This window comes from Petaurus breviceps, unplaced genomic scaffold (genome assembly GCF_028583685.1).
Source record: "Petaurus breviceps papuanus isolate PSGF00001 unplaced genomic scaffold, PetGlider_PUasm1.0 90763, whole genome shotgun sequence".
NCBI classification, from domain to species: domain Eukaryota; kingdom Metazoa; phylum Chordata; class Mammalia; order Diprotodontia; family Petauridae; genus Petaurus; species Petaurus breviceps.
The window spans coordinates 7,324,888-7,341,137 of record NW_027187340.1 but is presented as its reverse complement, the minus strand read 5'-3'; the positions used below and the strand labels follow the sequence as shown (position 1 = coordinate 7,341,137).

Sequence of the window (16,250 nt, the reverse complement as noted above, 5' to 3'; positions counted from 1 at the left end):
GTAAAAACTCACTTATCATTTAAGTGTGAAAGTGGCCATGTTTAAGTGTAACTAGATAATTGTAGTTATCCTTAGCTGACTGGGACAAAATTAGCCATATTCAAATTAGTGATGATAATAATAATAGTTGACACCTATGGAATTGCTTAAAATTCTTGAAGCATTTTATGTACATGACCTCATTTGGGCTTCATTGCTCTGTAAGTTAAGTACTCTAGGAGTTGTTATCCTCATTTATCAGATAAGGAAATTGAGGCTCAGAGACATGTGGTAAATTGCCCATATTTATGTGGTCAATAAAAATAGAGCCAAGATGAAAGCTCATGTCTTCTTTTCTCCACGTATAGTATATGTTTAATAAATATTTATCTATTCGAGTAATAGCTTTGGTAACTTTCATGAAATATAATAATTAAGGAGAAAATTATGTTTTGGTTTTGATCTTTTCTTTTGATGTTTTTTCTTTCTTAGAAAAACCAAGCCCACCTGAAAAACTCGGAGTGGCAAGTGTTTCTAAAGATAGTGTTTCTCTGATATGGCTCAAGCCAGAGCATGATGGTGGGAGCAGAATTGCACACTATATTGTCGAAGCTTTAGAAAAAGGACAGAAGAACTGGATAAAATGTGCAGTTGTTAAGACCACTCATCACACTGTTTCCAATCTGAGAGAAAAATCTGAATATTTCTTTAGAGTATTCGCTGAAAACCAAGCTGGTATAAGTGATCCAAGAGAACTTCTACTCCCTGTTCTTGTTAAAGACCAGCTAGGTAAGCCCAATCATGTTAAACTAAACTTTGAAACTTTCTGTATTGATTTAAATTCATTTTTTCAACTAATTTTTCATTTGGTCTCACCAAATTTTATTTTTCAGAACCACCTGAGGTTGATATGACTAACTTCCCAAGTAATACTGTCTACGTCAGGGCAGGTTCCAACCTTAAGGTTGACATTCCAATTTCTGGGAAACCACTTCCCAAAGTGACATTATCCAGAGATGGTGTCTCACTAAAAGCAACCATGAGATTTAACACTGAAATCACTGCCGAAAACCTCACCATTAATCTCAAAGAAAGTGTTGCTGCTGATGCTGGAAGGTATGAGATAACTGCTTCCAATGCCAGTGGAACAACAAAAGCTTTTATTAACATTGTTGTGCTGGACAGACCTGGTCCTCCATCAGGCCCTGTTGTTATCAGTGATGTAACCGAAGATAGTGTGCTTCTCAAATGGGAGCCACCGAAGTACGATGGTGGAAGTCAAGTGACTAACTATATTGTCCTTAAGAGAGAAACAAGTACCGCGGCATGGACTGAAGTTTCTGCAACAGTGGCAAGAAGCATGATGAAAGTCATGAAACTGACAACAGGAGAAGAGTATCAGTTCCGCATCAAGGCTGAAAATCGCTTTGGCATCAGTGATCACATAGATTCAGCATGTGTCACTGTCAAACTCCCATACAGTAAGTTATTATTACAACTTTACATGTTTCCTATATCCCTACAATTTATTTTAGCCCAAATGTTTGAAAAGTTTTGTTATTAACCCGTGGGATTTCTCCATCCATTTAGCAATACCTGGACCACCTTCTACACCATGGGTCACAAATGTCACCCGGGAGAGCATCACTGTTGGTTGGCATGAGCCAGTGTCCAATGGAGGAAGTGCAGTAATTGGATACCATCTGGAAATGAAGGACAGAAACAGCATTTTATGGCAGAGAGTTAACAAAATGGTCATTCGCACAACTCACTTCAAAGTCAGTACAATCAGTGCCGGACTTATTTATGAATTCAGGGTATGTGCAGAAAATGCTGCTGGCATTGGAAAAGCAAGTCATCCTTCTGACCCAGTTCTGGCTATTGATGCCTGTGGTAAGTGTTTGTAAGATAGAGTCTGCCTGGTAGAATTACCCGTTGGAAATATTCCTGTACTACGTATCTGGTGTACAAGCGAAACTAATCTTCTTGTATTGATTTCTACAGAACCTCCAAGAAATGTCCGTGTCACAGATATTTCAAAGACATCTGTCAACCTTTTGTGGCAGAAACCAGCTTTTGATGGTGGAAGCAAGATAACAGGCTACATTGTTGAGAAACGTGATCTTCCAGATGGCCGGTGGACCAAGGCCAGCTTCACCAATGTCATTGAGACTCAGTTTGTTGTATCTGGCTTAACTCAGAATTCTCAATACGAATTCCGTGTTTTTGCTAAGAATGCAGTTGGCTCCATTAGCAATCCCTCTGAAGTTGTAGGTCCCATTACATGCATTGATACTTATGGTAAGAATTTTCATCATTCAGAAGAATTTTTTTCTGACTATATATAAGGCTGAAAAGCAGTTTGATTTTCACTTAAACTACATACCAGTTCATAAAGCATGTTTTACTACTTTGTTTTAATTTTCAAATAGAATGACTTGAATATTTTCACTATCAAAATTTAAATCTCTTGATTAAATTCCTAGAACCAAGTCCTAAAATCATGTCTGAATAGATGAGGAATATTGCTTTCTGAGGTAAATTGAAATGATTTATTTTGATTAGTCATACAATCTCAGATTTAGAGTTTAGGACCTCAGAGCCTATCAAATCCAACCCCTTCATTTTAAAGATGAGGAAACTGGAACTCAGAGATGTTAAGTCAATTTCCCTGGGTCACACAGCTAGTAGGTGTCTGAGGTAGGGCCAATATAATATAAATGACAATTTTACCTAAAGTAATTTATATATGCAATGCCATCCCAATTTTAATTTTCTAGAAACTATTAGAAATAAAAGAGAAATAAGGCCTTGCCATGCCTGCTGGGCTAGTTACTAAAAATGTTATGTAATAAAGACTAAAAATTTTGCCTTTGAATTTGTTGAAGTGACATATATATGTGTGTATATACCCAAGCTCATATGTATGTAAATTTTTTTTCTTATCTATCTTTCAGGTGGACCTACAATTGACTTGCCTTTAGAGTATACAGAAATTGTCAAATATAGAGCTGGAACATCTGTGAAGCTCAGAGCTGGAATCTCTGGCAAACCTGAGCCGACCATTGAATGGTACAAAGATGACAGAGAGTTACAAACAAATGCACTATTATCTGTTGAAAATACAACAGACCTTGCATCTATCCTCATCAAAGATGCCAGTAGGATCAATAGTGGACACTATGAATTAAAGCTAAGAAATGCCATGGGTTCTGCATCAGCCAGCATCAGAGTGCAGATACTAGGTAGGAGCTAGATACCAGCCTCTGTTATTCTTTTTTTTTTTTTTTGCTTTTTGGAGGGCATTGGGGTTAAGTGACTTGCCCAAGGTCACATGGCTAGTTTTTGTGTTGTGTCTGAGGCCAGATTTGAACTCAGGTCCTCCTGACTCCAGGGCCAGTACTCTATTCACTGCACCACCTAGCCGCCCTAGCCTCTGTTATTCTTTACCTTCCTACATGTGAGCAATTATAAACTAAGCTACATATCTTAAAATCTTGCATATATATCTCTTTTTGATTAATAGACAAACCAGGGCCTCCAGGTGGACCAATTGAATTTAAGACTGTCACTGCTGAAAAGATCACTCTTCTTTGGCGGCCTCCAGAAGATGATGGTGGTGCCAAAATAACTCATTATATTGTGGAGAAACGTGAAACAAGCCGGGTTGTATGGTCTATGGTATCTGAAAATCTGGAAGAGTGCATCATCACCACTACTAAACTCATCAAGGGAAATGAATATATCTTCCGGGTCAGAGGTGTGAACAAGTATGGAGTTGGTGATCCACTGGAGTCTGAGCCTGTTGTAGCTAAGAATTCATTTGGTAAGAAACAGTGGGAAAAGATAACTGAAATAAAATGCATGGTTTTATAAGTGGGTAGTATATATTTTACTTTTACTAGTTTCCCTTCCCTTAACAAATATCATGACTCATTCTTGAACCGAGTAGAAGGTAGTAAAACAAAACAAAACAAAAACACCTCAACTAGCATGATTGGATAGGTCTAAAAAATTGTTGGGTGATAGAGTTCTTTTTGTTATATTGCTTCTCAAAAGCACATTTTCTCTTTTTTTAAATAGTTACACCTGGGCAACCCAGTGTACCAGAAGTGACTAAGATTACCAAAAATTCAATGACCGTTGTTTGGAATCGACCAGTTGTAGATGGTGGTAGTGAAATAAGTGGCTACTTCCTTGAAAAACGTGATAAGAAGAGTCTAGGCTGGTTCAAAGTACTTAAAGAAACCATCCGCGACACCAGACAGAAAGTGACAGGACTCACTGAAAATAGCGAATATCAATTCCGAGTTTGTGCTGTAAATGCAGCTGGTCAAGGTCCATTTTCTGAACCATCTGATTTCTACAAAGCTGCAGATCCTATTGGTAAGGAAATACACATAAACCATCTCCACATATATAAGTCTCTTTTTTGTTATATATCCTGAAACTCATTATGATGGTTCATTATAGATCCACCAGGTCAACCGGCCAAGCTGAGAGTTGTAGATTCAACGAAATCCTCAATTACTCTTAGCTGGAGTAAACCTGTGTATGATGGAGGCAGTGCTGTTACTGGATATATTGTGGAGATAAGAGAAGGTGACAGTGAAGAATGGACTGTTGTCAGTACCAAGGGAGAAGTAAGAACAACAGAGTATGTTGTACCTCTTCTGAAACCTGGAGTTAATTACTATTTCCGTGTATCTGCCCTAAACTGTGCTGGACAAGGAGAGCCTATTGAAATGACAGAGCCTGTACAACCTAAAGACATACTTGGTAGGTACCATACATATGTTGGTATCTCCTCTATGCATGCGCACTCACATACATGTACACCTTGTTTATTTCTTATTTAATCATAAGTAGCTTTTTGTCAATTCCTTTAAAATTCTGAATATTGAATGTCCTTTTCTTTTTCATTGTTGTTCTACAGAGGAACCAGAGATTGACTTAGATGTGGCTCTTAGAACTTCCATCATTGCAAAAGCTGGTGAAGATGTACAAATCTTGATCCCATTTAAGGGGAGACCTCCACCCACTGTCACCTGGAGAAAAGACGAAAAGAATCTTGGCAGTGATGCCAGGTACAGCATTCAGAACACTGACTCATCTTCATTACTTATCATCCCTCAAGTTACAAGAAATGATACAGGGAAATATGTCCTAACAATAGAAAACGGAATTGGGCAGCCAAAGTCTTCATCTGTGAGTGTTAAAGTACTTGACACACCAGCAGCCTGCCAGAAATTACAGGTTAAACATGTTTCCCGGGGCACTGTCACACTGTTCTGGGAGCCTCCTCTCATTGATGGTGGCTCTCCCATAATAAATTACGTCCTTGAAAAAAGAGATGCCACCAAAAGGACCTGGGCCATAATTTCACACAAATGCTCCCATACATCCTTTAAGGTAACAGACTTGTCAGAGAAGATTCCATATTTCTTCCGAGTCCTTGCAGAAAATGAAAATGGAGTAGGGGAGCCCTGTGAAACTACAGATCCAGTGAAAGCTGCTGAAGTGCCAGCTCCCATACGGGATCTTTCAATGAAAGATTCAACAAAGACATCAGTTACCTTGCAGTGGTCCAAACCTGATTTTGATGGTGGAAGTGTCATTACAGAATATGTTGTTGAGAGGAAAGGCAAAGGTGAACAAGTATGGTCACATGCCGGCATAAGTAAGACATGTGAAATTGTAGTTGACAACCTTAAAGAACAATCAGTCCTGGAATTCAGAGTTTCTGCAAAGAATGAGAAAGGACTGAGTGATGGTGTTGTAATTGGACCAATTACTGTGAAACAGCTTGTCATTCCACCTGAAGTTGACCTCTCAGAAATTCCTGGAGCACAGATCAGTGTAAGAATTGGTCATAATGTACACCTTGAATTGCCCTACAAAGGAAAACCAAAACCATCTATCAGTTGGCTAAAGGACAGTATGCCACTGAAAGAAAGTGAACAGGTCCGTTTCAGTAAAACAGAAAACAAAATAACTTTGAGCATCAAAAATGTGCAAAAAGAGCATGGTGGGAAGTATACTGTCATTCTAGATAACGCAGTGTGTAGAAATTCATTTCCCATTACAATCATTACACTTGGCCCTCCATCCAAGCCCAAAGGACCCATCCGATTTGATGAGATTAAAGCTGACAGTGTTATCATGTCATGGGATGTTCCTGAAGATGATGGAGGAGGAGAAATCACTTGTTACAGCATTGAGAAACGGGAAGCTTCACAGACTAACTGGAAAATGGTGTGTTCTAGTGTTGCTAGGACAACTTTTAAAGTTCCTAACTTAGTTAAAGATGCTGAATACCAGTTTCGAGTTAGAGCAGAAAATCGATATGGAGTAAGCCTACCACTTGTCTCAACAATTATTGTGGCAAAACATCAGTTCAGGGTGCCTGGCCCACCAGGAAAGCCTGTTGTATACAACATAACCTCTGACGGCATGTCTATGACTTGGGATGCACCACCATATGATGGTGGGTCAGAAGTTACTGGATACTATGTTGAGAAGAAAGAAAGAAATAGCATCCTGTGGCAGAAAGTTAACACAACTTCAATCTCTGGAAGAGAATACAGAGTTACTGGACTTCTTGAGGGCCTTGATTATCAGTTCCGTGTGTATGCTGAAAATTCTGCTGGCCTAAGCCCACCTAGTGACCCAAGCAAATTTACCCTAGCAGTATCTCCAGTAGGTAAGTGACTGAATATTATACATTTTTAAAATTTGGTAACTGTGTTTGTTTTTAATAGAAATAGCTTTATTATTTAGATAACTTGTAACCCAAATGTCTTGCCTTTCCATCCCCATTTGGTTTTAAGGCCATATGGCTATTCATTAATTTTACAAAGAAGAAGAGATGATACACAAATCAGATTGGTAATATTAAAATCAATTAATTATTGAAATCATATAAAGGTGACAGCTAGGTAGCAGAGTGAAGATTGTGGTAGGACCAGGATTTGGAGAGATCTGTGTTTGAATTTGGCCTTAGACACTTAGTGGTTATATGAGCCTAAACAAATCACCTAACCTCCCTTAGCTTCAGTTTCTTCACCTTCAAAATGGGGAAATAATAATTCCTACTTCATAGAATTATATTTACAGACAATAAATGCAGAGTTCTTTACAAACTTTAAAGCCCCATACAAATGACTGCTATCATATTAACTAAATCAGTTAATATGGCTAATAATTATTTATAAGAATAATTCCATCTATAATTTTCACTAAAATCTTTTCAGACCCACCTGGCACTCCTGACAGCATTGATGTCACCCGGGAAACTATCACACTTAAATGGAATCCACCATTGCGTGATGGAGGCAGTAAGATTGTCGCCTACAGTATTGAGAAACGCCAAGGAAATGATCGTTGGCTTAGATGCAACTTTACTGATGTCAGTGAATGTCAGTACACAGTCACAGGACTTAGTCCAGGAGACCGATATGAGTTCAGAATAATTGCAAGAAATGCTGTTGGGACAATCAGCCCCCCTTCACAGTCTTCAGGTTACATTATGACAAGAGATGAGAATGGTAAGCACTTTAGTTACTGATGCTGTGTGACTGAGAATAACTCGTATTAGTCTGTTTATCTATCAAATAGGGATGCTATTGCTATCTCCACCCCCCCATCTTCAAATGCTGCTATGAAGCAAATTGTATTTTTTCCTCAGATAGATGCAATTTTAAAAAAATATATGCCTGTTAATTTTGCCATATCTTCATATAGAAAGTATGTAAGTAAAAATGGATGAGTTTTAAATATTATGATTTCAGCCATCCTTTATATTAATATCTTTACAAGAAATAAGACTTCATGGAGTTAATAGTTTTCTTTCCCCATTATCATTTGAATGAAATTATGGAAGTATACTATTATAGCTACTAACATATTTGACCCTAGTTTATGTTTATATCCAGAAACATATTTAAACATATATAGTACTATATTATTATATATTTATATATATTATATATAATATATTGTTATATTATATATATATATATTAAACATATATAGTACTACAAAGAAGATTGTTTAACTTTGAAACATAAATTATTTTCAAAACCTTAGCCAGCAGCCTCTAAAAATTTCATTTTTATTTGTACACAACAAATGACAAAATAGTAATGAGGAAAGATTGATAATATTCAAATGATGGTTTTTACTTTATTAATAATTAGCCCTATTTTCAGAATACTTCTGTATTACTGTTGAACTCCATAGGTTGGGGGTTTTTTTCAGGTTTTATAATCTAGTACTACTCCAGTGAATGATATTTTGGTAAAATAAACCAAAGAAGGAGCTAATTTTGTTTTCTTTTCTCTTTTATAGTTCCTCCAACAGTAGAATTTGGTCCTGAATACTTTGATGGTCTTATTATTAAGGCTGGAGAGAGCCTAAGAATCAAGGCTTTGATAAAGGGTCGACCAGTACCTCGGGTAACTTGGTATAAAGATGGACAAGAGATTGAAAAGAAAATGAATGTGGAAATAACAGATGTCCTTGGATCCACCAGTCTCTTTGTCAGGGATGTCAATCGTGACCATCGTGGTGTATACACTGTTGAAGCCAAAAACATATCAGGCTCCACAAAAGAAGACCTTACCGTGAAAGTACAAGGTACTTATAAAAGCATAATTTTATAACCCATGTAGTACAATTTGTATTTTGGAATGCTTATTTCTATTCTGAATGTAAAAGTTAACTCTGACTCTAATAACTTTTTTCCTTTATAGATACACCAGGAAAAGTAGTTGGGCCAATAAGATTCACTAACATAACTGGAGAGAAGATGACACTCTGGTGGGACCCTCCCCTGAATGATGGTTGTTCTCCTGTAACTCACTACCTGATTGAAAAACGAGAAACGAGCAGGCTTGCATGGGCCCTCATCGAGGATAAGTGTGAAGCTCTTAGTTACACTGCAGTTAAATTAATAACTGGCAATGAATATCAGTTCCGTGTTTCTGCAGTTAACAAAATTGGTGTTGGCAGGCCACTTGATTCTGAGCCAGTGGTTGCCCAAATACAGTACAGTAAGTTTTCTCCTTTTCACTTACGACAAAGACATGAAACAGCAATCCACTATTCTAGCATGTGTGTCTAACTGATTTTTTTATTCTGTAGCTGTTCCAGATGCACCTGGTACTCCAGAACCTAGCAACATAACTGGCAACAGCATTACACTCACATGGACTAGGCCAGAATCAGATGGTGGCAATGAAATCCAGCACTACATCCTTGAAAGGCGAGAAAAGAAGAGCACGCGATGGGTAAAAGTAATCAGCAAACGCCCAATTACTGAGACCAGACACAAAGTTACTGGGCTGACTGAAGGCAATGAATATGAATTCCATGTCATGGCTGAAAATGCTGCAGGGGTAGGACCTTCAAGTGGCATTTCAAGACTGATTAAATGTAGAGAACCAGTGAGCCCACCAGGTGCTCCTGCTGTGGTCAAAGTGACAGACACATCAAAGACAACTGTAAGCTTAGAATGGGCCAAACCAGTTTTTGATGGTGGAATGGAAATAATTGGCTACGTCATTGAAATGTGCAAGGCAGACTTGGGAGACTGGCAGAAGGTCAATGCTGAGGCATGTGTCAAAACTAGATATACTGTCACCGATTTGCAGGCAGGTGAAGAATACAAATTCCGAGTTAGTGCTGTCAATGGAGCTGGTAGAGGAGAAAGCTGTGAGGTAACTGGTACAATTCAGGCAGTTGACAGACTAACACCACCTGAACTTGATATTGATGCGAACTTCAAGCAAACTCATGTTGTTAGAGCAGGGGCCAGTATTCGTCTGTTCATTGCCTACAGTGGCAGGCCTACTCCTACTGCAGTATGGAGTAAACCAGATTCTAACCTTAGTATTCGAGCTGACATTCATATAACAGACTCCTTCAGCACTCTTACTGTGGAGAACTGCAACAGAAATGATGCTGGTAAATATACCTTCTCTTTGGAAAACAGTAGTGGAAGTAAATCTATAACATTCACTGTCAAGGTACTAGACTCTCCTGGTCCACCTGGTCCCATTACCTTCAAGGATGTGACCAGAGGATCTGTTACATTAATGTGGGATGCACCCATCCTTGATGGTGGTGCCCGAATCCATCATTATGTGGTGGAGAAACGAGAAGCAAGTCGTCGTAGTTGGCAAGTTGTCAGTGAAAAATGCACTCGCCAGATCTTCAAGGTCACCGACCTCTTAGAAGGAGTCCCCCACTACTTCCGTGTTTCTGCAGAAAATGAGTATGGCATTGGTGAACCATATGAAATGCCTGAACCAATTGTTGCCACAGAAGAACCTGCTCCACCTAAGAGACTTGATATCATTGACACAAGCAAGTCCTCAGCAGTGTTAGCTTGGCTTAAACCTGATCATGATGGAGGAAGCCGGATCACCAGCTACCTTCTTGAAATGAGACAGAAGGGCTCTGATTTCTGGGTTGAAGCTGGTCACACAAAGCAGCTTACTTTTACAGTGGAACGCCTCGTAGAAAACACTGAGTATGAATTCCGTGTGAAGGCCAAGAACGATGCAGGCTACAGTGAACCCCGAGAAGCTTTCTGTTCTGTCATTATCAAGGAGCCACAGATTGAACCGACTGCAGATCTCAGTGGAATTACTAATCAGATCATAACTTGCAAAGCCGGAAGCCCTTTCACCATTGACATACCAATCAGTGGACGCCCAGCTCCCAAAGTAACATGGAAACTTGAGGAGATGAGACTTAAGGAGACTGATAGAATGAGTATCAAGACAACAAAAGACAGAACCACACTTAGTGTCAAAGAGAGCATGAGAGGAGACTCTGGACGTTACTATTTGACCCTTGAGAATACCGCAGGGGTAAAAACCTTTATAGTCACTGTCATTGTCATTGGAAGGCCAGGTCCAGTTACTGGCCCAATTGAAGTCTCCTCTGTCTCTGCTGAGTCATGTGTCCTGTCATGGGCTGAACCTAAGGACAATGGTGGCACTGATATCACTAATTATATAGTTGAAAAACGTGAATCTGGGACAACAGCTTGGCAGCTTGTAAATTCCAGTGTCAAACGTACCCAAATTAAAGTGACCCACCTCACAAAATACAAGGAATACTCTTTCCGCATCAGTTCAGAAAACAGATTTGGTGTCAGCAAACCTGTGGAATCAGCAGCAATAGTTGCTGAACATCCATTTGGTAAGGAAAACAAATATAATTTCTCAAATGTGAATGTTAACCATGTCTTTTTTTTCCTGAACTGAGTCCAAATCTAACTATTTTTTTTCTGTATTGTTTTTAAATAGTCCCTCCAAGTGCACCTACCAGGCCTGAGGTCTACTTTGTGTCTGCAAATGCCATGTCTATCCGTTGGGAAGAACCATACCATGATGGTGGCAGCAAAATCATTGGATATTGGGTTGAGAAGAAAGAACGTAACACCATTCTTTGGGTGAAGGAAAACAAAGTACCTTGCTTAGAATGCAACTTCAAAGTAACTGGCTTGGTGGAAGGTCTGGAATATCAGTTCAGGACTTATGCACTAAATGCAGCAGGTGTTAGCAAAGCTAGTGAAGCTTCAAGACCTATGGTAGCTCAAAACCCAGTTGGTAAGTGTCACATTGGGAGAGTCTTTTTTATCTTCTTCAGGCATCACGGAACAATGTTTAACTTTATTTTCATATCTCTTCCAGATCCACCAGGAAGACCAGAGGTAACAGATGTCACTAGGTCCACAGTGTCACTGAGCTGGTCTGCACCAGTTTATGATGGAGGCAGCAAGGTTATAGGCTACATTGTAGAACGGAAACCAGTCAGTGATGTAGGAGACGGTCGCTGGCTAAAGTGCAACTACACCATAGTATCTGAGAATTTCTTCACTGTGACAGCTCTAAGTGAAGGAGACACCTATGAATTCCGCATATTAGCCAAGAACGCAGCTGGTGTCATTAGTAAAGGGTCAGAATCCACGGGTCCTGTCACTTGCAGAGATGAATATTGTAAGAAAAAGTCAAGTGCCTTCTTTAAGTTACCACAACTTGAGTTACAAGTTGTCAAATACTTACTTGGATCTGTTTTATTTTTTGACAGCACCACCCAAAGCTGAATTGGATGCTAGATTGCAAGGAGATATTGTAACTATCAGAGCTGGATCTGATCTTGTTCTCGATGCAGCAGTTGGTGGCAAACCAGAGCCCAAAATTATCTGGACCAAAGGAGACAAAGAGTTAGACCTCTGTGAAAAGGTGTCTTTGCAGTATACCAGAAAACGAGCCACTGCTATAATCAAATTCTGTGATAGAAGCGATAGTGGAAAATATACGTTAACTGTGAAGAACGCCAGTGGAACCAAAACTGTATCTGTCATGGTCAAAGTACTTGGTAAGTATTTCCCAGTTCAGTGTGCATACTCTTTTATTATACTGAAATATCCACTGTGGAATGAATATTCTTTCCAGCAAAATACAGGTTCCTTGAGGTCAAGGCCTGTTTTGTCCTTGCATTCCCACTGTTTAGCACAGTGCCTGGCATAAAGTAGGCTCTTAATTAATGCTTGTTGATTAATTCACTGTATGTCATTGTGCTTTTTTTCCCTCAGATTCTCCCGGTCCATGTGGAAACCTCACTATCAGCAGAGTAACAGAAGAGAAATGCACTCTAGCCTGGAGCCTCCCTCAAGAAGATGGAGGTGCAGAAATAACTCACTACATTGTGGAAAGACGTGAAACAAGCAGACTCAACTGGGTCATTGTTGAGGCCGAATGTCCAACTTTATCACATGTGGTCACCAGACTCATCAAGAACAATGAATACATATTCCGTGTAAGGGCAGTCAACAAATATGGCCCAGGTGTACCTGTTGAAACAGGACCCATCGTTGCTAGAAATTCATTCAGTGAGTATTACTATTATTATTTTAGCCATCATTCATGACTTTCTGGTAGAAATTCATGAGGGTCAAGGGGAAGGTGGGAGGTAGGCAGTCATGGGAATACCCCTGTCTTTCATGCAAAGCTAATTGTTTCTGTTTCATAAAATCATAAACAGCGATCCCGTCACCACCCGGTATGCCTGAGGAAGTGGGTGTTGGCAAAGAGCATGTCATCATTCAGTGGCAAAAGCCAGAATCTGATGGTGGCAATGAGATCAACAACTACCTTGTTGACAAACGTGAAAAGAAGAGTCTGCGTTGGACACGGGTCAATAAAGATTATACTGTTTACGACACCAGACTCAAAGTGACTGGCTTAATGGAAGGCTGTGATTACCAGTTCCGGGTCACAGCAGTAAATGCTGCTGGTAACAGTGAGCCTAGTGAAGCTTCCAACTTCATCTTATGCAAGGAACCTTCATGTAAGTTCCAAGAAGTACCTCTTAATTCCTGATGAACAAGGCATTCACTGTTTCAGAGAACTCATAGAAAGTAATGTTACCCAAAAGGTGTGGCCTTTAAATATTGCCCATGTTAAATAACTATAAATTTTCCTTATTCTACTACTTAATGAGTCAAAAGACTGATATATTTCTAAGAATAGTTGCAGTTTTCCTCTCTATGAGAAACCCTTGCCATGTGTTTAGTGGAGAGGAGTAGGGAATGAAAACTATGTTCTGGGAATCCCCCTGCAAATGAATAATCCATAATTGTAAGGATAATTCTTTTTTTTTTTTCTTTGCAAAGAGGAAAAAAGAAAATATCACTTTAAGGGGTTTTAAGTAAGCTGAAAACTACTATTAATTAATAAAATTATATGCAAAATAATTTTTACATTAGTAAGGCAAAAGTAACAACCCTGCTATCAGTGACTGAGATGGAAGCAAAATTCTTATTCTTAGTCCGAGGCCACATTCTTCCTACCATTTTTGGAGGCAGGAAGGTTAAGTAGCAGTTGAACCCTGAGATAAAACTATTTTGTTTTTGTTTTTCCAAACGGAAAGGAGGTGATAGAAAAAGAAATAATTTGCTTAAAAAATTATTTTGCTAATTAAAAAAATGCTTTAAAGATCTAAGCATCAGAGCTCAGCAATTTGATTTTCTATAAGGAGAGGGGAAAAATAGATAAATGTCATAGAAAGTTTAAGAGTCAAAGACAGTAAATAGGTGCTTTCCTCAGATGAGGCAAACCACTAAAGAAAAACCTAACTGAAAGATATGGGAGATTTGTGAGTGTCCTAACACCAAGAAAAAGCTGAAATAGATAGTAGGGATTGAAGGACACAGCTAACGCAGCAAGGGGCATTTCCAGTGCAGTATTTTTTAAGATGGGCTAAAAAGTGTGCTCTTTTAAGCATTCCCTTCCCCCTTTTCTGCTACATTGTCACCCTCATTACAGAAGCAGAAAGGGACAATATAAGACTGAGGACCATTTTCTTCTTTTTGCTTTTTCGAGTTGTCATGGCCAAAGAATCCATCTCCAGAAAGTCTCACTACTTACTGGCGATGAGCCTTTTTGCCTTAGGTTGGTGCTTGGGAAGCAAACAGTATGTCACCAGAACCAACATCCCAAAGTTTGTGCTCCATTGTCACACATAGCTTTTGATGACCCTGCATCACCATGCTGCGATGAGGCACGATCCTTTAAAAACCCACATAACCATCCAATACTAAACTAAAAGTGACCAAAGGATATAGCTATAAAAATTCATCATACTAAACAAGTACTGAAGCACACGGATAGTACCTGACATCATGAACTACAAATCCCAAGGGTTTCATATAACACCTCTGTTCTTTTCTTCCAAAGATACCCCTGGACCACCTTCTGCTCCGAGAGTTGTAGACACAACCAAATTCAGCATTAGCCTGGCATGGACAAAACCAATGTATGATGGTGGTGCTGACATCATAGGCTATGTACTTGAAATGAAAGAAAAAGAAACTGATCAATGGTACAGAGTGCATACAAATGCTACTCTAAGAAATCCTGAATTCACCGTTCCAGATCTTAAAACTGGCCAGAAATATTGCTTCAGAGTTGCTGCTGTAAATGTAAATGGCATGAGTGAATACAGTGAATCAACTGCTGAAATTGAACCTGTAGAAAGACTAGGTATTTATAATTTAACTCTTTAATGGAATTGTTTGTTCTCTAAGTGGTTTGCAAATTAATTCATTTTGGTATTTGTCTTCCAGAAATTCCTGATCTTGAGCTTGCTGATGATCTGAAGAAAACCGTTACTGTCAGAGCTGGGGTTTCTTTGCGCCTTATGGTATCTGTATCAGGAAGGCCACCTCCTGTTATTACATGGAGCAAAAAGGACATCGATCTTGCAAGTAGAGCTATTATTGACACTACTGAAAGCTATACTTTGCTTATTGTTGACAAAGTTAACCGGTATGATGCTGGAAAATATACCATTGAAGCAGAAAATCAATCTGGCAAAAAGTCAGCAACAGTCCTTGTAAAAGTGTATGGTAAGCATTTCTCTTAAACTTAATCGATCTTTGAGTATTTTTTAATGTTGTCTCAAAGAATGCCCCTGACCCACTTAGACCCTTTTTATATAAAAAATAAAAAAGAAAGATAAAATCATGGAGGATCATATATCACACTAGTTATTTTCTGTGCAAAAAAAAAAAATCAATCAGCCAACCATGCAAGTAGAAAGTAATATGTTTCTGTTGATGTTTTCAGATACACCCGGCCCATGTCCTTCTGTGAAAATTAAAGAAGTGTCAAGAGATTCTGTGACCATTACTTGGGAGATCCCCACTATCGATGGTGGTGCACCAGTCACCAACTACATTATTGAGAAGCGTGAGGCTGCCATGAGAGCTTTCAAAACAGTAACTACCAAATGCAGCAAGACACTTTACAGAGTTTCTGGGCTTGTGGAAGGAGCCATGTACTACTTCAGAGTACTTCCAGAGAATATTTATGGCATTGGAGAGCCTTGTGAAACATCTGATGCTGTCCTGGTCTCAGAAGTCCCACTGGTGCCTCCAAAGCTGGAAGTTGTGGATGTCACCAAGTCCAGTGTTTCTCTTGCCTGGGAGAAACCCCTCTATGATGGTGGTAGCAGGCTTACTGGATATGTTCTTGAGGCCTGTAAAGCTGGTACTGAAAGGTGGATGAAAGTCGTCACCTTGAAACCCACTGTCTTAGAACACACTGTTACCTCACTCAATGAAGGCGAACAGTACTTATTTAGAGTGAGAGCACAAAATGAGAAAGGTGTGTCAGAACCAAGAGAGATCGTCACAGCAGTAACTGTTCAAGACCTACGGGGTATGTGCTAGAAAATCGAAGGTTTAAAAGAAT

At 39.2% G+C, this 16,250-nt stretch overlaps 1 protein-coding gene across 50 annotated transcripts in view; it reads left to right on the top strand.

Annotated features, from left to right (window-relative positions):
* The window catches only part of TTN (titin), a 324,829-nt gene that overhangs the window by 290,705 nt on the left and 17,874 nt on the right, over positions 1 to 16,250 (top strand). For all 50 annotated transcript variants that reach the window (XM_069068526.1, XM_069068527.1, XM_069068543.1 and 47 more), the window contains 21 exons: positions 472 to 768; positions 873 to 1,460; positions 1,570 to 1,872; positions 1,984 to 2,280; positions 2,937 to 3,224; positions 3,506 to 3,805; positions 4,063 to 4,365; positions 4,453 to 4,758; positions 4,916 to 6,682; positions 7,233 to 7,526; positions 8,329 to 8,616; positions 8,733 to 9,032; positions 9,124 to 11,190; positions 11,298 to 11,600; positions 11,685 to 11,990; positions 12,082 to 12,372; positions 12,590 to 12,886; positions 13,039 to 13,344; positions 14,733 to 15,038; positions 15,122 to 15,403; positions 15,624 to 16,217. In XM_069068526.1, coding sequence (XP_068924627.1) covers positions 472 to 768; positions 873 to 1,460; positions 1,570 to 1,872; positions 1,984 to 2,280; positions 2,937 to 3,224; positions 3,506 to 3,805; positions 4,063 to 4,365; positions 4,453 to 4,758; positions 4,916 to 6,682; positions 7,233 to 7,526; positions 8,329 to 8,616; positions 8,733 to 9,032; positions 9,124 to 11,190; positions 11,298 to 11,600; positions 11,685 to 11,990; positions 12,082 to 12,372; positions 12,590 to 12,886; positions 13,039 to 13,344; positions 14,733 to 15,038; positions 15,122 to 15,403; positions 15,624 to 16,217 — 10,083 coding nt within the window. The remainder of the gene's footprint in view (positions 1 to 471; positions 769 to 872; positions 1,461 to 1,569; positions 1,873 to 1,983; positions 2,281 to 2,936; positions 3,225 to 3,505; positions 3,806 to 4,062; positions 4,366 to 4,452; positions 4,759 to 4,915; positions 6,683 to 7,232; positions 7,527 to 8,328; positions 8,617 to 8,732; positions 9,033 to 9,123; positions 11,191 to 11,297; positions 11,601 to 11,684; positions 11,991 to 12,081; positions 12,373 to 12,589; positions 12,887 to 13,038; positions 13,345 to 14,732; positions 15,039 to 15,121; positions 15,404 to 15,623; positions 16,218 to 16,250) is intronic.